This window comes from Strigops habroptila, chromosome 4, assembly GCF_004027225.2.
Source record: "Strigops habroptila isolate Jane chromosome 4, bStrHab1.2.pri, whole genome shotgun sequence".
Classification (NCBI taxonomy): Eukaryota; Metazoa; Chordata; class Aves; order Psittaciformes; family Psittacidae; genus Strigops; species Strigops habroptila.
In genome coordinates, this window is record NC_046358.1 from 68228786 (window position 1) to 68251097 (window position 22312).

General features: G+C 44.0%; 2 protein-coding genes across 6 annotated transcripts in view; both read right to left on the minus strand.

Moving 5' to 3' along the window:
* Positions 1–225: 225 nt before the first annotated feature.
* Positions 226–10620, minus strand: JPT2 (Jupiter microtubule associated homolog 2). Of its 2 annotated transcripts, none has more exons than XM_030482825.1 (5): positions 10402–10620; positions 5450–5598; positions 4822–4964; positions 3383–3428; positions 226–2673 (listed from the first exon to the last, which is right to left on the minus strand). In XM_030482825.1, the coding sequence occupies exons 1-5, from the start codon at positions 10443–10445 to the stop codon at positions 2489–2491; spliced, it is 567 nt and encodes a 188-aa protein (XP_030338685.1). In that variant the 5' UTR covers positions 10446–10620; the 3' UTR covers positions 226–2488. The 2 variants fall into 2 exon arrangements, with proteins under 2 accessions (XP_030338685.1, XP_030338684.1); XM_030482824.1 differs by lacking the exon at positions 10402–10620 and adding an exon at positions 9854–10177.
* A 2532-nt stretch (positions 10621–13152) lies between these two features.
* Positions 13153–22312, minus strand: part of CRAMP1 (cramped chromatin regulator homolog 1) — a 46657-nt gene continuing 37497 nt past the window's right edge. For all 4 annotated transcript variants that reach the window (XM_030482822.1, XM_030482821.1, XM_030482820.1 and 1 more), the window contains exons 18-21: positions 21237–21471; positions 20714–20878; positions 19959–20104; positions 13153–17735 (exon numbers count right to left, since the gene is read on the minus strand). In XM_030482822.1, the coding sequence (XP_030338682.1) occupies positions 17580–17735; positions 19959–20104; positions 20714–20878; positions 21237–21471 (702 nt within the window). In that variant the 3' untranslated portion in view covers positions 13153–17579. The remainder of the gene's footprint in view (positions 17736–19958; positions 20105–20713; positions 20879–21236; positions 21472–22312) is intronic.

The window sequence follows — 22312 nt, forward strand, 5'->3', positions numbered from 1 at the left end:
CCGACCTGAACTGCCTGCGCGCGCTACCGTCCCCTCTCACCCCCTTGTAGGGATCAGAGGTGCTTGTCCTATGAGCCAGACACCCCATCTCCAAAGCACACTCCCAGTGCAGAGGCCAGAAGATATCTGTGCAATCTTCCCAATTGGGATAACAAAACTCACCGGTGTATCTACGCTGACCTAGGAACTGACTGGTGTATAAAAGCAGACATCTGCAGCACACAGTGAAGTAACAAAATACAGAGGTTTATTGACAATTGCATTATTCATCATTTGATTTCCAATCCCCCTCCGTCCCGGGAAAATTGCTCTTATCAATCCTATTTGATGAGTTAAAAACATGGTTTAGATTCCAAAGAAAGCAATGCAAGAAAATTAACCTAGATTAACTAATTTAAGGCCTAGTTGGAAGTTTCTGTTTAAAAGACAGGCACTGCAGCCAATGCACAGCAGGTATAAGAAGATGCCAAGCCTAAGCTTGGTGCTACAGTCGATGTCAATTACACCAGCCCCTTCAGTGCAGAAAGCAGCCTCTGGTTGACTTTTCCACATGGTGGCCTCCTAAACCCTGTCAAGTACTAGATGAAGGAGCTGAAATGGATGGCTCAGACTCAGCCAGAGGCTAGCCAGCACAGACTCAAGCATTGCTGCTAGGAAAGACATATATGGAACTAACAGAAGTCCATTCCAGGGTTGCAGTTAGAACCACTCTTTTCCTCCTGTTTTCCCAGGAGGGCAAATGACAGGGAGCTCCAAACCTATCTGAAACGTACAAAGACACTGAGATCCCAGCTTTTTATGGCTATTTCTACTCTTAGCACATCCCATGTATTTCACTTCCACTATCTGGAAAGGGACTAAGTCTTCATGCAGACATCCACCACAGCTGACATCAACTGGACTGAGCCCTCAGCCAAGCACCATCATCACAGAGTGTTTTAGCCCCCATCGCAGAGCCAGTCCCCAGGGAACCTGGGCTAGAACAGCAGCAGATAGAGGCAGGTAAGGCCATGTGTTATTTGGTGAACCTGAACGACGCCTGTTTCAATATGTCAAATGTAAAAAGTCACTATGAAATCCATTGAATAGTAAGCACCTCATGTTAACAGTAGCTCTAGATATGATAGCTCATATCATATCTCTGGATATGATAGAAAGCTCTGGATATGATCAGAAAGTTCATTCAGAGAACAAATGATGGGAGCTACCCTCCCCAAAGCATGTTTGCTCAGAACACGCACATCTTCCAAACATGATTTAAGAGCCAGCACAACCAAAAGTTGGTATCACTAGTCTTTGTTTCTCCAACTAGCATAGTCTACAGCATGTCTCACAACAACTACAGCCCTGGTTTGGGAGAATCCATGTACTTCTCCCAACCTTACTAACAAAAATCTGAGGCAGTCGAAGGCAAAAGTAAGGCTGACCAAAGACAAGAGAGTCACTAACACAATCAGCACAGACAAACGAACATGCTGTGGTAAAGCCAGCAGAACCAGTCCTGGTTTCTGCAGGGTACAAAGGAAAAACCTGTGCAGAAGCTGAGGCAATTCTACACTGGTTGGGTCAGAGCTAGTGGCTGGACACTATCAGACACTCTCTGTGGTAATTGTACACTTTAAGTAGCTTCTGTTCAAAGAGCACCATAAAGCTATTGTTTGCAGCCACATCTTTACCAGAAAATGTGCAAGCACTCAACCAGGACACTTGAAATAAAAGTCTTCTAGAAGCACCTTCATGGAGCAGTGTGTCAGACTGATGCCATCACTGTTCAAGAGCTAGTCGTAGTAATCAGATTACTGAAGGCATCAGAAAGGCCTGAATACTCTGGGGAGGGGAAGACCACTGTATTTATTAACCTATGATGGTTCATGAGTATAAAAGAAACTTTCAGCATGTGTTGGCCTTGTATCAGCAATCATGTGCTGCAAGGCAAGAAAGGAGAAAAAGAACCGAAGACTGAAGACACTCAAACCCACAGCACCATAGTTCCAGTGGAATGTATTCACATTCAAGTGACTGCTACCAGCTCCCGTGTGAGGCTGCATCCTGTGCCCCAGGGGGAGGCACAGCCTACCCGCCTGCTGCAGAAGGTGTCTGGGGTGGTCTCTGGGTCCTCACCATTCACCATATTTTACATGTTGACTGTATGGATGCACCTGACTCCACGAGAGCATCCTGAGCCACTGGCTAGCTGAGAACCTCAGTCTGATGAACTCACCACAAGTAGCACTGATCTTCCACAAAGTTACACTAATGTCCCCCCCGCTACCCACCCAGGCAGGCCAATGCTCACATCTCCCACTGGGCACCCTTTCCCTCCCCAACCCTCCCTCCCCAAATCATCAGGTTAACACCCTTACACACTTCAGCATGAACCTCAATCATCTGTCTAATGACCTATCCACAAACAACAGTCCATAAACTGACCTTGCAACCACAGACAAGCATTTCTGCACAGCCTCCGTTAGTGACAGGGAACAGATGACTAATAGAACGCGATACTGGACTTCCCCCCCGGCGGATTGAGGACCTTGTTGTGTGAGCGCGGCCTCGGCCCTAACCGGGGCTCGTGATTGTCTAACTTCGGCTCTGGCTCCGAGCATCGCTCCTCTTTGCCCACGTCTTTTCTCTCGCCTCCATCTTCCAGCTGTGGTTTGATATTTTCTGTAGCTGAATAAAAAGAAAAGGCATTAGATCAATTGGCTGTTGCTATTGTGCAGTGCACAAAGTGCACTCATCTGTCAGGCTGCACTGTTCCCCATGTCTCCCATCCACAGCACACCAATGTTTCTACACCTGTTCATTTTTCTTGAAGGAAACAGGTGCTGAGGAAGGATTTAGCTTTTCACAACAATTCCTCTCTTCCTTCAGCCATCTTTCTAACAAGGATACGTCAGCTGAGCAATGCACCTACAGAACTGTTTTGGCAGTTTCACACAATTAAGAGATGCAAAGCACCAATCGATCCTTTCATGCAGAACTTGAAAGCAGCATTCCCATCATTCTTCAACAACCACCAGCTAAGCAATAACACATTTTTTCAGTCAGCTATTTGTTCTTTACAACTACAGGCAGCCAAGATTGCACACTTGAAGGAGATGGCAAGGGAGAAGGAAACGATCTGACAGGATGTGTTTCTATATCTACAGATTCCATGTATATCTATATACACACACGGCATAAAGCAAAGTATATTCTCATCAATGGAGGAGAACCATTTCCCTGAGACAAGTGATTAAATCTCTGTCTAACAGAAAGAAAATGTCTCAGTTAATATTAACCTAAATACCAGCCTTAGTGTCATGTTTTTAAGAAGCAGCATAAGAAACTATTCCTCAGAGCTTAACTTCTCCAAAAGAAAGGAATTTCTCTTGCTGACCTTCAAGCTTCTTTGGTGTTTCATCTTCTTTCAAGACAATGTGATCCTGCAAAGAAATCAAAAACTATCTTAGAATATTATTATTCTCAAACAGCGTCTGCCACAAAATCCTTCACAAGGTTTTGCTTTGTTTCTGATCTAAGTTTATACCTTTAGCAAGGTAAAAGCCAACAGCTGCAGACACTGTGTGCTGCCCTTCGTCCCCTCCACCGCTACATAACCCCAAAAGCAGTGGTAGACGATAACTCCTGCCAAGGTGCACATCCCACACAATTCACTGAAACCCAGATGAAGACACTACATTAGTTCATCAGGGGTTTAAAGCTTTGTCTCTGATAAACAGTTCAGTCCAAAAGTCTGGAATTACCATTTGTGTCAAGCACTCACTGCCACCCAGGAAAAGCTGGTGTTCACAACTACAGCCCTTGAGCACCCAGTGTACATGCAGCAGTCACTGTCTTCAGCAAGTGTCCGCAGCACCCAACAGCCAGGTCGTGCCTCCGACAATCCCAACTGACTGTTGGAAATACCCAGCAACGCTTCAGAAAAGCTTGCATGTTTTCCCACCCATGAAATATGCTGTCTCCTTTCCATCCCAGTATTTCCCACAATTCCCATGCTCTAATTAAAGACATAGGAATTTCCAAAGTGTTGTCTTCCATTTAGTCAGGAATTCACATGAATAAATGTCACTGTTTTTAAAAAGCAACTAAAAAAACCCCAGAGACCAGCCCAAAGCAGAGATGCGGAGGAACAAAGCCAAGCCCCTTCCACACCACCAGCACTACTCCTGACAAAACCCACCTCCCACTCTTTTAGTCTTTCTTTTCCTCCCCTCCTTTCTTACGACCCAAATCCACCCAAATCTACTCCAGAGTGTGCATCTTTTCTTGTCAAGGCTCCAGGAAAAGTGAGGCTGCTACTAATTGTTCAGCACAGTGAGCTGTGTTTCATGGGATGTTCAGTTTCCATGCTGACATGTCAAAACCACTGCCAACATACTAGCTACTCACTTAATAGTATCTGCTTAGAGTAAGGCAGCAGGTTGTAAATCTGAATAAAGCATTTAAATAAACTAATTGGCAAGTATTGGCAATGTATCCTCCTTTTCTAGAAACCAGATTTGGTCATAACTACAAGTCTCTCCAACTATTACACATCTCATCTTTAAATCCGTGTGAAGATTTATGACTGCAGCTCACTGGTGTGAACACATCCACAGTCTAATGAATAGCTTTACTGCAAACTGCAGAGCATGCTGAGATCTGATGTATCAAAGACAACAAGCTACCAAAGAGACTTCGGGAATAACTCCCTAACTTGATGTTGCCCTATGTATAGTTCAGGTCTGTCTGCTTAAATTGAATACAGGCACTGCACTGTGACAGGGCTGATGCACAAGCTCCTTGGTTTGACAGCAAAAGAAGCAGCGCAAGTACCTTGGGCTTGTTTGGGTGTGCTCGCACAACACTGGTAGACACAGGAGACCCAAAGATATCGCTTGTCTTCCCACCAGGTGGATTCATGCGTGGACGAGGCTGAGCAGAACTAGAATCCTCAAAAATACCGCTTTCTTTTCCTCCTGCAAGACAGTTGTTAGATTATTTTTTCCTCGATAACTTAGTTTTACCACATTATATTAAAAAAGATATAAGAATTTTAGACCTTTAGAACCCTACAGCCTGGAGACTTACTTCTGCTTGCCTGAAGATACTAGTTGAAATCCCTTGTTACAAGAGTTCACTAGCAGATCCGATTCACAGCTGTACTCACTGCAGCTAACTGATAACACAGCTCTAGAATAGAAACAGCTTCCTTTCATCAGTTCCTAGACCTCAACTCTGAAAGAATCAGACTTGGATGATGCGCTAAGAAATCTATGAACACCAGATGACTGAAATATTCATATTTTCAGGAGTCTGAATAGATTCATTGCTCAAGCCCCCTCAATTTGTAAAAATTCAACGTAAAAAGGCACATAGATCAGCATTTCACTTTAGGAATACGAAACCAGTTCTGAGTTGCCATTCAGAGCCAAACTATGCTGAAGGAGGTAGCAGCTCTTACCTGGAGGGTTTGTTCTTTTTGGAATGTTTTGAGGCTGTTCTGATGCTCCAAAGATATCGGATGCCATTCGGTGTGGCCTGCTTGAAGAAGAAACTTCCTCTGTACTCCCGAAGAGGTTACTAGACCCTCCTCCTGGGGGCTTCAATACCCTGTGGTACAGAATGACAGAAGCAAGTGACAAAAGTTTGCTTGGAATTTCCAGCAGTTAACATATTTTGTGTCCCCATTCTTACTTGTAGTTATGAATAACTACTGTGATTTGAATTTACGTCAGGTAATTCGGCCACATCCATGAAGTATCCACTTTTCAGGAGCTGTTCTAACTCAAGTTCAGCACAAACACTGCCAGCCTCCTAGTCAGTCAACTTGCTCATTTTGTTGTCTACAGTGACTTGGAATAGTCATCACAGTGCCACCAGAAGCAGTGACTGAGCTACCTGTGGTGTTCAGAAGGAACGGATTAAGAGAAGACATACCCATTACAGAATCAGACTTTCTGCTAAACTGCACATACCAACTGTGCATCTATACTACAAGTCAAACCCATCAACTTTTAAATAAAAGCAGACATTTCATAGCTAATAAAATTTGTTAGTATTTCAGTAGCTATGCTCAACCTTGCTCAGTTGTCATATTAACTGCTGTAGAGTTTAGAATGGAAAGGTGGGATGCCAAAGAGCCAATTTTTTTGTGGTCAAGATGCAAATCCATTACAACCAAAGCTCTGCAAAGTCTCTTGAGCTATATTCAACGGACACTCACAGACATTGGAGGTTACAACAGAAATGAACTGACTTCTTGAAAATAGTCATGCTTGTCCTCAAGTACTAAGTCCACAGTTAATACCTACTCCTTGTTCAACAGACTTTAAGTCCTGCCCTAAAAAGGAACTGAACCACTACCTGGGAATAGAATCAGTGGAATTAATTGGAAAATTAACAGAAAAAGCCTGGGAAAGCACTGAATACCTCAGTATCAAAAATAACCTTTACAGTTATGTCTACTTGACCCATTACCCACAATCTTAGCAGCTGTGCAAAAGTAGTAGCCAAATTATACCCCTTATAATCTGAATGCTTGATCTGGGCCCTAAACTAACCTTTACTTTTACACAAAGAAATCAATTCTACATTGCAAGATCTTTATCCCATTCAAATGTCAGTGAATGAATACAACACATCCCCTCCATAGGTCTGTGACAGAAGCAAGCCTCTTCAGGTAGACATCTGCCAGCATAAAGAGAGGTTCCTCTAGGAGACAAGATCTACTCCAGTTTAACTCTAAGATTTAATTTCCCAAAAGCAGAAATATTTGGCTGCCCTGCCAGAAAATGAGCTTTGTCAGCATTTCGGATCTCAGGATGCAGAAAGCAGTTCTATTGTCTCTGTGAGGAAGGAATAAAAAGTTCCTCTTTCAGTCTGGGAGTAGTTTATAAAGACAGAACCAGCCTCAGAGACTGTCTTTACTGGCCCATTTCACTATTTTAATCCTTAGTACAAGTGTGCATTTAAGGAACCTCTTTAGCTTGAGGAAGTAACTAGAATTTCACTAGACAAGACAATTGTCTGGTCCACTGCACAGGTAAGATTCATATCTGAGCACAAGGTTTATTTACAGTTTTGTGTCCAATAGGCTACAGATCCACTATACTATCTGCTTTCTACATACCTTATAAGATCTGAAACTGCTATTAAAACAGACATTGCATAGGCAAAGTATGTATTTCGATCATTCACAATGGTCCAGAAACAATGAGGCAGTTCAAGCATTTAAATTTGGGAGATGGAAAGAAAAGGAACAAAAAAACCCCAACCAACCAACCAACCCACCCACCAAAAAACCCCACAAAACCCAGAGGAGTTTGGGAGGCAGCTCCAGTTAAAAAAGCAGCTCTGCTAGTATCCCTCAGATCATTAATTTCTGACTTCAACCATTCTTTTCAGCTATTTTAAATGCATCTGGTCTTTCTTGAGTTCTAAGTATACTATTAAAGAGATTGAAAGGAAACATAGTTCATGCAGATGTCATTTCTTACACTACAGATTCACTCCATTTACCATGCTTGTTTTCTTAAGACATTCCTACAAGTGTAGGAAGGAATAACAGAATTACTACATTCAGATTTTTTTTGGCTTAAGAAAAACAATCAGTCATAACAATCAAATCACTTCTCCTTCCTGCAACTGGATTTAAGATTCATTGCCAAAAGAAAACCTAGAGAAATCCCATTTTAGGGCTAAAGATCTTGATTATTCAGCTAAGAAATTTAATAAAGCATCAGAAAATATTCAACACTGATTAATCTTACATTGCCCTCCCATGTTCAGCTCAGTACACATACTAAGAAAACCCTACTTCTGCAATGAGTAAGTCAGAGGCATCACTTGAGATGCACTTACAAGGCACTCTGAAGTCAGCATAAGGGCTGCCCTTTTCTGCCAGCAACAAAGTTTTCCAGCTTATTGACAGCAGAGGAGAGAGTTCTGCACTCCTTCGTTTCAGCCAAAAACCAGGGAGACCACAAAGCCACTTTCTTGCTGCGTGGCCCCTGGAGCATTGCTGGCTGACCGTGTACTCCCACCTCACCCAGTTCTTGGTCAGACTGAGAGGTGCAGCTCTCCCACACCAAACAAGAAAATCAGATTTAACCCGCGAACTCCCCCACAGGAACCCAGCTGCTGATCTTGAGAAGCCAGTGCGAGCTGCCTCAACAGAGTACCAGGAAACCCAACATACACTTTACAGTCATTTTAGTTTATATTGGTATTATGCCAGGTTACATAAATATTTTTGTGTCTTATAGTCAGATAAGTTAGCTCTTTCTTCCTTTGGGAGGAGAGGGAAAAGGGGAGGTGTTGTTTTGTTCTTTTAAACAGTACTGAAAAAAACCCTTTGTTTTCTAGGCAATCTGAATCTGCCTCTTCTCCTCCTCCCCTCTAGTAGACCAGAAGTCTGTCAATTCACCTGGAGTAACTAAATTAAGAACCCTACCCAGGACATTTAAAAGCTTCTACTAATTGCTTTGTTCTCTTCTGGCAGGCTTGAAGAATTTTAATAAGCTCTTGTGGTCTTTTTTTTTCCACCCCCTACATTCTAACACACTTGATTTGAATGCCCTTTCCTTATTAAACCTTTCAGCTGATCTATAGAAGAGGTGCCAAGACCTATCCATTACTTTAAGACACTGGCTATACAAACAAACACATGTATATTTTTAAGATGGCTACATGTAACATTTTCAGCTCTGTGGAGTAGTTGTGAACCTGCTCATGTACTAGATGAACTGAGGATACATAAAAACAATTCATCTTTACAGTGTACACCAACAGTAGAATGACAGAATTCTGTCCTGCTTCGCTTTCGGAGCAACAGCAGCTCTTAACATGCAATTCCTCATTTTATTTTGGAAAAGCAAGACTTCCTTAACAATACAAAGCATAATTATTAAAGTTTAATAAAACTAGGCAGCTGATTCAGCAAGCCAGTTGCATCTCTAGTGATCTAGTTAATGTGTATAGTGATACAGGGAACATCTCACTATACAATTATTTAAGTGGAAGCTTTCATTTAAAATATTTTTAGCATCATTTACTTCTAGCAGTAATACTGCTGTATTTTGGAGCTCTCAAGATGCAAAGCATTTGTTTGTAATTGCCTCACAAAGATTTTCACATTAGGAAGAGTTATTTTCCCCCACTTCCTCAGCTGCTGGCGGTTGCTGCAAGGATTTTGAGTTAGGCTCAGTTTTAATTAGAGAAACTTGTACACATCAAGAACTGCGAGAGGATTTACATTATCATCAAATGAAGTTTTAAGTAGGGAATGAATAAATTCTGGAAAAAGCATCCTTAAACCGAGTACTTTTTGCTTTTGCTGGCACAGGCCATGTGTCAATAGTCATCATCTCAGAGACCCCTTGATGGAGCCCAGTAACGCACCGTGCTGCAGCGTGTGCTGTGCCGGACCTGTTGATGCTGCTGCCTGCACTGCTGGAGCTTGTCCACAGCCACAGTGCCAGAGAACAAGCTGGAACAAGACCACCTTTACTTGCCGTCAGCTAAACAGTTCTCATGGTCTGCAGTCCAGACCCTATCCAGCAACCCAATTTATGAGTTATACGTGGTTTCAGAATTGCCATGAGAACAGAAGCTTCTCAGAGACCAGAGTAAGGGCAGAGCATCCTCAGAAGTCTTTTAAAACCAGGTCATAGCTTAGAGCGACTGGAGTAAAAGGCAGACTTAAAAGCACCCTTCCACGATTTCGAAATACTTCCTTCCTTCCCCTCCGAGCACACAATTACCTCTCGGATGGATTAATCACTCCAGCTCCACGTTATTAGGATAGGTGCCCTCGTCCAAGTGTAACAATAGATCTCAGCTTCATAAGGCTAAAACAAGCTCACACCTGCTCATGCCGGCGTTTGCGCTGGATCCTCGCAAAGCTTGACAGAGCGTGACCGGATTCCGCTCCTTGCCCGAGGAGGTACAAAGGCGCACGGAACGCTCAGGATCCAGAGCCCTGACCGGCAAGGCCCAGCCCCGCTCCCGCCGGGCCGGGCGCCGCAGCCCCACGGGACGGGCCCTGCCGCTCCTCCGCCCGCCCCACGCGTGGCCCCGAACCCAGGGCAGCGGCGGCGTCATCCCCGCCCGGCCCCAGGCCGGTAAATCGAGGCACAGCGCGGCCCTCGGACACGAAGCGAGCGCCGCCGCCCTGCGCTGGCCCCAGCTACCGGCGATGGCGGAGACTGGGAGGACGCGCCGGCCCAGCAGCCCCCTCGGCAGAGACCCGCTCCCGCAGCCCCCCAGCGCCGCGACCCCGCGGCCAGCGCCGCGCCTCAGCCGGAGCCCGCCCCGCGCCCCGAACAAAGTTCCGCCGCAGGGCTCCGCGCCGCCGCGGGGCTCTCCCCGCTCCTCCCGTCACCCCGCGCCGCCGGCGCTGCCCCGCTGCGGCACCTGGAGCTCGGCTTGGCCGGGTCGGCCTCGGGGCCCTGGAACATGGTGGCTCTGGCGGGCTCAGACTGGGCTCCGTGTGCGGCACTGCCCTCACACCGCAGGTAGCGCCAGCAGGCCCGCCCTGCACTACCATTGGCTGCCCCAGCCGCCCATCACGCCGAGCAGCCCTATCGAGTGCAGTCCGCCCTCTCGATATCCCGCCTGTCCGGTGAGTCCCGAAGAGGAAGGGAAGCTTGAATAGGGCCCGCGCCGTAGTTCCTCCTGTCTGCCTGCCATTGGCTACGCCTGGCGTAACACACGGAACTGCAGCGCCATTGGCTGGGAGGAGGCGAAGGGCGAGCGGCGGGACGGGGTTTAAAGGCCAGGAAGGGCAGTGGTGAGCGCGGCTGGGTAGGGCTGTCGGCCGCTGCCGGGGCTGCAGTGCGGCCGTCCCCGCGGGCACCTCGGCTCTGCCCCGCGGGCGAAGGCGGCGGAGGTGTGTCTGCTGAGGGGGTCCGGTCCGGTCCGTGCCTGAGCGGCGCAGCCGGGCCCCGCGGGCAGAGCCGAAACAGGGAGGAAGAGCATCGTGAGGGACAACCGCGGACACAGCTCTAACCAGATGGCTTCAGCGCCGTGTGTGCGAGGAGCCCCTGACCCTCACCCGCTCTGCCCGAGCAGAGGGCGGCCCATCCCAGCCTCACCATCCAGCGCTGCAATCCCTGTCCCGGGAGATGCTGTCCATGAACTGCTCCCAGCTGTCAGACGACCCGGGCGGGGAGACGCTGCTGCAGTCACGCTGCAGTGCCTGCTCAACCAACGGTGCTCAGTTTTCAGCTGAAGGGTTTAATTACAGCTCCACAGCCCAGTATGGAAGGATTAAAAAAAAAAAAAAAAAAAAAAAAAAAAAATCACCACAACCCAATAAACCACCCAAAACAACACACCAAAACCACATACTTTAACTACATCTTGCTTTGTTTCATGTGTGTGCCCTGATAACCAAGGCCAATGGCATCCTGGCCTGTATAAACACAACTGTGGCCAGCAGGGCCAGGGCAGTGATCACTGGTAAGGCTGCACTTCAAATCCTGTGTTCAGTTCTGGGCCCTTCACTACAACAGAGACACTGAGGTGCTGGAGCCGGTCCAGAGAAGGGCAACAGAGCTGGTGAAAGGCCTGGAGCACAAGTGTGATGAGGAACGGCTGAGGGACATGGCGGGGTTTAGTCTGGAGAAGAGAAGGTTCAGGGGGGACCTTACCGCTCTCTACAGCTACCTGAAAGGAGGATGGAGCCAGGAGGCGGCTAGTCTCTTCTCCCAAGGAAGAAGTGTTAAGACAAGAGGAAACAGCCTCAAGCTGCACCAGGGGAGGTTTAGACTAGATATTAGGAACAATCCCTTCCCCAAAGGGTGGTCAGGCATTGGAACAGGCTGCCCAGGGCAGCGGTGGAGTCACCATCCCTGGAAGTGTTTCACAAACCATGTAGCTGAGGCCCTTGGAGACATGGTTTAGTGGTGGCCTTGGCAGTGCTGGGGAATGGTTGGACTTGATGAGCTTAAAAGTCTTTTCCAATGAGGTAGAATCATAGAATCAAGGTTTTGCTTTACTAGTCATTCTTTACTTCCAACTCATTCCTTGTTTCCACTGTGTTAAATTTTTATCATTAAGGGCATTAGATAATCCATGAGCAAAGAAAGGGTAGGATTCAGTACCAGCTTTGACATAAGGTCTCTTAGCTGTGAGCCTCTGTTACAGCATGGTGGAGGTGAGAAGCTGCAGGCTTAGTCATACAGTGCAGTTTTCTTAGTACGCAGATGGTAGAGATGAGTCCTCACTCTTGGGAGGGAAAAGGAAGTAGTAAAGAATGTTATTAATAAAAATATTTTTAAAAGCTCAACAAAAACCTTAATTTCTTATCTAGTTTACAAATGCTCTTGCACTTTCTCAACACAAAATTGAACTAAAGCTGCCACCGGATATTGCAGAGATGAAAATCCTAAATGTGTACAAAAAAGGAATTGGTTAATGACACAGATCACAGGATAATTCAGCTTGGAAGGAAACTTGAGCCTTGAGCCTGAGCAGGGCAAGCTCGATCAGACCAGCTTCCTCTGTGCCTTGTTCGGTTGGTTTGGGAAGCTCTGCAGACACCGCACAACCCTCCCTGGGCAACCTGTTCCTATTCCTGATTGTCCTCAGGGTGAAGAAGTCTTTCTGACAGTAAAGAAATGCTAGGGAAAAAAAAAAAAAAAACAAAACCAACCCCAAACAAAAAAACAGTCCCAAGATGTACAATACCATTTTTATTGTACCTTTCTGCTTGGTGGTGTGTGTTATTTTTTTTTCCTCCTTCCCCTTGTTCATCCTGGTGGCCATGGATGAAGACACAACAGGCAGGATAGGCAACCCTCTGTTTTGACCCATTTCTGATACAGTCAGCAGACACTACTGGGAATGGGAGCTGTAAACCAAAAAAAAAAAAAAAAAAAAACAAAAAAAAAAAAACATCCAAACATCCCTCTCCACCCCCCTGCCCCAACAAAACCCCCCTCGACCTTCTCTCACTGTAAAAAACATGAAAATCCTGCAACGGGACATGTCAATGGAAGTCTGATTTCACTGAAACCACATTTTCACCTTGGGAGGCTTGGTCTTAAGGACAAATTTTTAGCCCCCTCCTCTTCCTGGCCATTAGTGTGTAAATAAAGGTTAAATGGATACAAAAAAACCATCTGACAGGGCATAAACAGCAAGTACCACACTGGACGTAAGTTAGACCAAGTATTAGTATGTATTTATGCACAAGAATAAAAACGGCTTTACAAGTTGAATTGGAAACTTAAACAAAGGAAGTTTAACAGCTTTTGTATATTATATTAAATAACAAAAACACCTTTTTCCAAAATTGGTAAAGAATAAATAATATAATTTACAATATGGTACAAAAAATAACCAGTAAGGACAGGCATTCTGCTTTATACATACACTATATAGGTATATTTATAATCTATAAAACAAATTCACACCTCAAACAAGCCAGAAACCTTAGATGATATGGCTTAACTATTATTAAAAGAAACAGCATTACATTTTGCTGCCAGAACCATAAGCTCTAAAGCAGTTATCACATTTCAGTAATTAATGATAACTTATTGCCGTAGTGCTTGCCAAGGTTTCACTTAGTCAACATTTACAAATCGCTGTGAAATTAAGAGATTCAAAGGTTTGAAAAGGTTAAAAAAAAAAGTGCAGTACTTTCCTTATAAATGCATCCAAAGTCTGACTGTAAAAAACAAAATACAACTCAACTTCCACTCTGGGACCTGCGGAGTCAGTAAATGAGATGTCTTTATAGGTTAGATTTATCCAATCCACTTAATTCCATTTCTAAATAGAGAGAGGTGTCAAAAAAAGGCTTAACAAGGCCGTATTAAAAACGGTTAGTATTCCTATGCTTAGTAGCTTTAGTGATAAAGGACAAAATGAATTGCGGGGGTAATCGGGATGCAACACCCAGCAGAAAACTCATCGTACACATGGGCAGCTCTAGTTCCTAGGATGTAGTGCTGCTTGTCACCCAGACCACAACGGCAACAAACTCTGAATTTTTGCACCATTCACCTTGCTGAACGACTCAGAACTTCCTTATTACATATAGTCACACGGGGAGAGCCCAGAGCAATTGATAATGGAGGTTGTTAGTGTCCATTTGTCTTCTCCAACCACCCTGCAGTGCTCCAAGGAGCTGTTAAGCTGACAAAGTCACATTTACATCAAAACCCATTCTGTGTATGGGGCAGTGTAACCTGCCAGAATGTGTGCGGGACGGGCTGGCATTGTTACATAAAGGGATCTTACTGCTTCTGTTGGGGAAGCTAAATAAGTACAAATGAGAAAGTTCTGTGTTTTACAAAAAATAAATATACACACACAGACAAGCATGCATATATGTGTGCGTGCATATGTGTGTGAGTGTGTGTACACACCCCAACCCACTAATTTTTCGCTTAGCAGCCTCGGGCACAAACTGTTGATGATTAGAATTGTAAAGCACATCCACCTAAAATCTAAAGCTGGTGCATTCAGAGGTGTGTTCAAGTGACCTTTCACGTAATAGGGACAACAAATTCTGCATCGATTCAACATCACCACAATGATCTATGTTATTTTCAAGTATTTTTCCCTGGTAAGACTTGTCCTGAAAGGGCTTTGTTACTAAACTGGAGCTTGCAAAGTGTTACAGCTCTGAAATCAAATTTTGTTTCATAATGACAACTTTCAAGAGGGTGATGCCAAACATTTCTAACAACAAAATTCTGAGTGCTGAACTGACCTCTGTCATTTCCACTTTGTTATTACTTGGTGGTCCAAGTCTACTTGCAAACATTCAGAACATTCAAGTTTTCTGATCTCATGGCACCATTAGGAATAGCCACTCTGCTGACTTCATTCTGCTATTCTATTATTCCCTTATGGGAATGGAATGGGCTGAGGAAGTGCAGTATGACAGGTCCCTGTATGTCAACGAGTCACGGATCCTGGTGCTCTGCCATGCTGTTGCAGCAACACCGGCACTTGTTCTAGGCAACCAAGGAGTCAAACCTAGCATCACATCCACTCCATTACCAGCAAGGGTAAAGTCAAAACATTTGCCAAGCCACCTAAACACACCAGAGATCACCAGGCTGGTCTTTCCGTATTTAGAAGTTTAAGAGTTCAGGTTTGTTCTTTTATACAGTACTTGATTAGAATGAATCACATCTCCTGCATGTCCTGTAATCCACAGCCACAGGAGGAGCCCTCTGCTTTTGTCCTGCAAGTCCAAAGGATTTTTGGAGGTACAGCATACAGGATAATCAGCATTACTAATGCAAGAAGCCAAACCCAAGAGGAAACAATCTGGGAAAGACTACACCAAAATACAGCTCAACTCAAAGTAAAACTTCAAAGTTTTAGAGGGAGTGACTCTTGAGATCCACAGGTATCCTCTCCATACCAAGGGTCAATGCTCAGAACGATACAGTCCCCAGCATTCATTTTTCTGACAGCCTTCAACCTTTTATATTCTAGGTTTACATGATTTCCTGATAATTTCACCAGAATTCTCAAACAAGGCTCTAAAAGAATAATGAAAGAGAAATAATGCCCGGACTTCATATACCACATGACATGTGGTCAGAATAGGAAGTTAGCCCACAGGCAGGAAACTCTCCATTCTTCTAGTCATGATTGTTTCCTTGCTAGTAATACAGGTCTGCCTCCCTGCTGGGCACATCCAGTTGTTCTAATGCTGGTTTTGCACATCTGTATGGTTCCTATGCCAAAGAGGAAAATGCAGCAACCTGACACCCGGGGTCCTGGAATGTCATCCAAACATCACTACTTTTTGAGTGAAATCAGGAACGTTGCTCTGGGCCACACAAAAGGTGCATCAAAAAGCATGTTACATTTTCTCTTAGTGACAGAAAGCGTAAGGCAAACTACAGAGTGGTTAAAAATAATTGACATAAAGCAGGATGAAGTGACTGGGAAAACAGCAAATACAATCAGTGCATTGTGAGCAGGGTTACAAGAAGAAACTCCCAGCCAAATGCCTTGTAAAAGTAGCTAAAGGCAAATTAGAACTACATCCACCAAGTATAGTGCAAGTTGGGAAAATGAACCCCTGATAATAGCCTATGAGATGGAGAAGTTTTGTTTATTTATTAATAATATAAAGTTGAGGTTTATATAGGACTAGCCCCTTGGATCAGTTCAGAGCTACTTAAAATAGCCAAGAAACATCCTCTTACTGGAGAAGCAGACAAGTGCTTAAAAAAGGGGTGCAATAAAGGTATTATGTCTCACGACTGGTAGGAAAGGAAATAGGAAAAGTCTCCTGAGTTATCAAGGTAGAATTGATGGAAAACCAGCTCTCAAGAAAGTAACTTCACATTCCTTTGAACTCACTCATATCAGGATCTGGGTCTTTCCAATATTAAAACCTTGAATGCATAGGGATTCAGTAGAGGGAGTACCAGATCCACTAGTGCCTGGGAGTGACCATAGTGAAAAATGATGCCCTGAGGTACTACAGAGCATCTGGAATTCACAGAACAAGGAGAAAATAAGGAAATACTAAGAGACTAAGCTCAAACTAACTCCCCTCCTCTTCAAGACACAAACAGTTCTCAACAACTTTAGCGTTAACATGTTATGTGTTTCTATATATTATAATATTCTCTCCTATTTCCTCTCCTGAGTAAATCCTCAGTTTTTGTGAAGAAAGATGGCAATCTATAAAGGTTTCCAGCAAAGCCAAGACTAATTACGACAAAGCTTTCATAGTGATTCCACTAGGCTCTTTTGCAGTGTTTCCTGACTGAAAAAGCAACTGTTCTTCAGGGAAAGCAAGAAAGCACCCTCCCACTCATGGGATGAACTGTGCAATGGGATGAAGAATCTCAAAGGTGGGAAACATGAGTGCAGTAGGGATGATGATGACTGTGACACGTGACAGGGTTTAAAAAGAGAAAACTCCCCAAGGATCCAATGCAGTCTGGGAGAAGGGTGAACCAGAACTCCCCTAAAAACCAAGAAAGCAGGTATGTGCCCCTGCTGGAATGGTCAACAACAAAACACAGCCAAAGAAAGAGACTTGCTCTATAAAAAAGAAGCACTGTAGAGTTGCAGCTCCTTTGAAGAGAGTGCAAGAAACTTCAGTTTGACTGATTGACAAAAAGAGCGCCAACTAGGACATGTCAAGATGCAAAATGTTTCCCATCCCCACTCCCACCCTCCATCCTCCACAGCTTCAACGTGGATCCCAAATCATGGTATTTTGAGTACAACACAAAAAATAATTCATGTAGGGGAGCTTCTGGCAATGCCATTCCCTGCTTGAGCTTCTTGCTTAGGCCATCCCGAAGTACAAGTCTAGGACCGTCCCATAAAGCTGCCATCTTGTACCACTGGTGCAGGGGACACACCATTTCCTGTAATACTATTCCATGTTTTGTTGTTCCCAATATATTGCACATTCTAGGACTTGCAAGTACTTCCTCACACTTCTGAAGACAATGCTTCTGTTTGCAAGAAGCATGCAAAACAGGAACAACTGAACCTCAGCTGCTTCTCTACAACCTGCCCTTGCCATGATCCAGCGCTGCAAGCTCCAACATTAGCTGAACAGTCTACACCAGCCTGCTGGTTTTACACACTCACTGTGAGAGATCCCCAATTGGGGGACCACCATCAAACAGAATTTCCCTGCGAGTTGGCTCAGGTATTGAGAGTTCCTGGGCAAGGTCATTAAAACGAGATATGTAATCTATGCTGTTCTCATTCATCATGCAAGCCAGCTGGGAATCCACCACCTACAAGAGACATGAGAGAAAACAAGAGTGACATGTCAGTAGAAATTTCACAGCATCACAGAACTATATTAGATTGGAAGGGATATCTCAAGATCATTTTGTCCAACCATCCTGCTCAAGTAGGGGCAGCTAGAATTGATTGCTCTGGATCTTGTCCATTCAGGTACTGAATTATCTCCATGAATGGAGATTCTAAAACCTCTCTGGGCAATCTGTTTGACCACACTCATGTTAAAAAAGTTTCCTTGTGTTCACATGGAATTCCATGTTTCAATCTGTGCCTACTGCCTTCTGTCCTAAGAAAAGTGTGGCTCCCTCATTTTCATTCCCAGCCTCTCCTCATATGAAAGATACACTTTATCTGAGTTAAGAGAATAGCTCTTATTCATGAACAAATGGAAGCCTCTAAAAAAAAAAAAAAAAAAAAAAAACCAAACAAAAAAAAAAACCCAACCCCCAAACCAACCTGTAGTCTCAATGAGCCTTACCTGCCTATCTTTAATCCAGTATTAAGGTGCACTTTATAGATATTACCTCTAACCCAATAACTGCATTTGTAAATGAAACCTGATTCTGCAGGACACTTATTAAAAGGCCTTTTAAAATGGTGCCATCATTAAAGCCATTTTTAGATGACACTTGCTTCCTCTGAGGACTCCTATGCAATCCTACATCTGCCACAACAACTGCTTTGGTGTGCCTAAAATGGTGGCTTACCCCATTTTCTTCTGAAGGTAGATTGTAAGATCAAGGGCTGTGATGTCACTTCAAATCCATACCAAATAAATTATCATATATTCATTTAATTAGCACACACCTTGACAGATTCTCACCACCAAGTAAGCATAATCTTTGTATTTAGGCCAGGAGGTGGAGCTGTGTGTGGAGTCTGAAGGGCACATTAAAAGAGCATGGGCTTGCTGCAGCTTCTGGTTACAAGGTCTGTACAGAACCTCCTTCTCCAAATGCATGAAGCAATGGAGGAATGACATTTCCTTCCACCAGGGGAAGCCCCCCCCCCCAAAGCTACAGCGTACATAACGCTACACTTAGTCAACAACTGTAAACTGTGGGGTAATTAAGACTGGAAGGGACCTGAAGAGGTCTCTAGATCAACCTCCTGCTCAAAGCAAGGTCACCCAAGGTCCTGTCACCCAGGAGGACAGACAAGCTTACTCAGGGCTTTATCGATGTTAGCCTTGAACAGCCCTGAGGACGGACACTGCTCATCACCTCTTGGCAACCTGTTCCCCTGCCTGCCTGTCCTCAGGATGAAAAAGCTTTTCTTTATATGTAGTCAGAATCTTTCTCAATTCAGCTTTTGCTTGTTCCTCCCACCATGCATCACCACTCTGAAGGGCCTGGATACTTCTTGATGACCTCCACAGAAGCACTGGCAGGCAGCCAGGTAGGCCCCTCCTGTCCTGAAGCCTTCTCCAGGCTGAACAAGCCCAGTATCAGCTGCCTTTCCTTCAGCCCCCTACTTGTCCTGGTGGCTCTCTGCTGAACTTGCTTCAGTTTATCTATGTCTTTCCTATACCAGGTGCTCAAAACCGGTCACAGTATTCTAGACATGGTCTCTCAGCTGTTGAGTGGGATTATCATTACTTTGTTCCATCTACTGGCTATGCTCCTGTTAGAACAACCCACAACGCTGTTGGTCTTCCTAGCTGCCACAGAACATCCTGGCTCATGTTCAGCTTGCTGTCTATCAAGATGTCCAGGCACTTCTCAGCAGAGCTGTTTCTTAAACAGTCAGTCTCCAGCCTATATTGCTGTTTGGGTTATTCTTTTTGCATTTGTCTCTGTTGAATTCCACTATGTTCCTCCAGTCTGTCCCTCTGAAAGGCAGTTCTGTCCTCAAGCATATCAAAGCCTTAGCAACTGCTGATCTTCACTCTACCCCTTCAAAAGATTTCAAAACAGAAGGGTAATTCTACCATCAGAGAAAATAACTCAGCAGCACAGGATCTTCTGCCATTCTCTCAGGTAACTTGGTATTGGCCATTTCCTGCTTCTTCCTTCTGGACCTACTGCACCAGCTCTGGGCCATTTACTCTCAAGTAATACTACATCTTTCCATTAAGACTGTCACCCTGTTTTACTAAGCTAAAGTACAGATGTCAAAGCATCTTTGCCTTGTCAGGAAGGTATGATGAACAATATACAATAACACTGCACTAAAAAAGGAAGCAGACAGCTGCATGTAATTAGATGACATACCTCTGCTACATCTGCTAGAGACCGTGACACAAAAGAGTCCCGTGAATTTCCATCCAGAAGGCTGGGTCCCAGTAAGGAGGTGCCACTGGCAGTCCCAACAGGAGTTGGCAACATTTTTCGTCCCTTCTCAGGGGAGATGAAACTTGCTATAAGGAACAGGCACGTCAGTAAGTCACTGCACCCAATGTTTGCAATTTGCAGGATAAAGAGAAGGACAAGGAAGTAGAAAATAGGAGGAGATCTATTTATCTCTTAAAAAGTATGTTACCAGCATGAACACCATCAGTGTGCTGCTAAGAGTACAGAGACTCATTAAATATTAATTAAAAAAGCACACCAACCAAACTCCAAAGAAACCCAGCGATCATGTCTTTGAGATTATGCTCACCAAGCACAGAATGAAGTCTATTTTTCCAACAGCAGAGCCAATGGCATCTTTTCATTCTGGCAGAACAACCAAAATGTCTCAACCTAACTGATGAGTCAGGCTACAAAAAGACTACAAAGAATTGCCAAGGAGTTATCTGCCCCAAGGTATGGGCCCCAATCTAGCAACAGGATCTTTTCAGGAACAGACTTGTTAAGAGAAAGAAAACTTATTCAACACTGTTGAAATGAAAGCAAAAAGCAAGGGAAGAGTTCTACTAATGTCCTACAGGGTTTACAGCTTTCCAAAGGATCCACTTCTAATAAGCAGTGTCTTTTTTTTAAGGGAAGAGCTGTTTTGTTGCAGTTCTCTGCACACTGACACTTACAAAACAAGCTGCTGAGAGAAGAATCTGTGGAGTCATTGGGGTACCACTGGGGATCATGGCTGGGGGACGCAATCCAGTTCTGCTGAGGACTACTTGATGGGGACGGAAGACTTTTGGAGCTGTCACTGCCATTCAGCTTTGCAGGAGAGAGAGAAACACCTTCACCTGTAAGCCAATATCAGGAATCACTGATTCAGTCAACGTGGTGAAGTTACAGTTTCTGTTCAGAAAGGAAAACACAACCAACCCAAAAACTCCACAACAAGAAGAAAACCACCTATCTACGCTATAAACCAAAAGCTAGGCACAAAATTTTATTTCCAACAGATATAAAAAAAAAAAAAAAAACAAAAACAAAACAAAAAACAAGCTAAAAAAAAAAACAACCAAAAAACAAAAACCAAAAACAAACCAAAAAAAGCAAAAAACCAACCAAACAAAACAACCCCAACTGCTTCCTGGGAAAGCTTCTTCTGACATGGGAATTATTTAATAGGAAGACTTTAGCTGAGCTCAGACTTACTGTATTGACCAGAGCTGATAGCTATTTCAATGATAGAGTCACTGATTTGAGTGGCAGGTTCTCCTTGAGAAAGCACATCTTCAGGTGGTCCAGGCAGAGAAATATCCAAGAGAGCAGAAACATTGGGAGGAGAGAGCCGGGTACTGGAAGCCTCTGATGAGGGAAGTGGAGGGGTGGAAAGACCATTCTGGAGGGAAGTCTTGGACAGTTCTGACAGAGAAAGGACTGATGTGCCCTGTTACAAGAAACAGAGTTAATTGTTTGTAAATCTATGAAGGACTTGGAAATCTGCCTGAAAAGCAGCAGTTTACCTCCTAAACATCAGATTAAAATCAGAATTTAAGGAGGGTGGGGGCAGAGGACTAATAGTCCAGCAGACAATAGTCCTAGAATTTTAGGAATATATTATTTGTATAATAAATTTGTAGTATTTGAAAGAGAAATATCTACAAGCATAAACAAATATGCTTCATCTCATATCCTGCCAAATAATCTGAAAAAACAAGGGTCTGTATCATTCCAAATAATGTTTAATACAGCCTACGTAAAAGAAACAAGCATAACATCATCAACATGGTTTTGGTGAACCTACAAGATAGTTCTTAAGAATTAAGTATTAATTTGCCTTTGTATAGGCCAAAAACCTGTAACAGCTTGAAAAGTATACAAATATTTTGAACAGCCAGCTCACTCCTCTTTACAGCCTTCCAAAACTCAACTGATCTTTTTTAATGAGTCTTGTTATTAGTACCTCACCACAGAACTGCTTGTGATTCTCTTCTGATGTAGTATATACAAAGCTGTCCTGAGAGCAAGAACCAGAACCTAGGGCCCCATTAGCACAAATAAATGTAGGTTCATGTCCTAGCACCTCTACTATATAAAAATCTAAATAAAAATCTTCCTCTGCTTTATGTCTGTTTACTGTCCAACCAAATTAATTGGACCTTTTTCACATGTACCTGTCACAGGAACGGTGGAGAGTGCTTCCACTGAAAAAAAGAGAAGCCCATCTTCTGAGGCTTAAGTGTCTAATGAAGGTCCTGGATCCCACTAGAGAAGGAACTGGCGATAGG

Bases quoted from the DNA above. Each gene is read 5' to 3' on its own strand.
- JPT2 (XM_030482824.1), bottom strand. From the start codon at position 10,089: ATGACGCCGCCGCTGCCCTGGGTTCGGGGCCACGCGTGGGGCGGGCGG. The intron at 4,965-5,449 runs GTAAGAGCTGCT...ACTGTCTTGCAG, and splicing joins AAAAAGAACAAACCCTCCAG to GAGGAAAAGAAAGCGGTATT. The intron at 3,429-4,821 runs GTACTTGCGCTG...ATTTCTTTGCAG, and splicing joins CACACCCAAACAAGCCCAAG to GATCACATTGTCTTGAAAGA.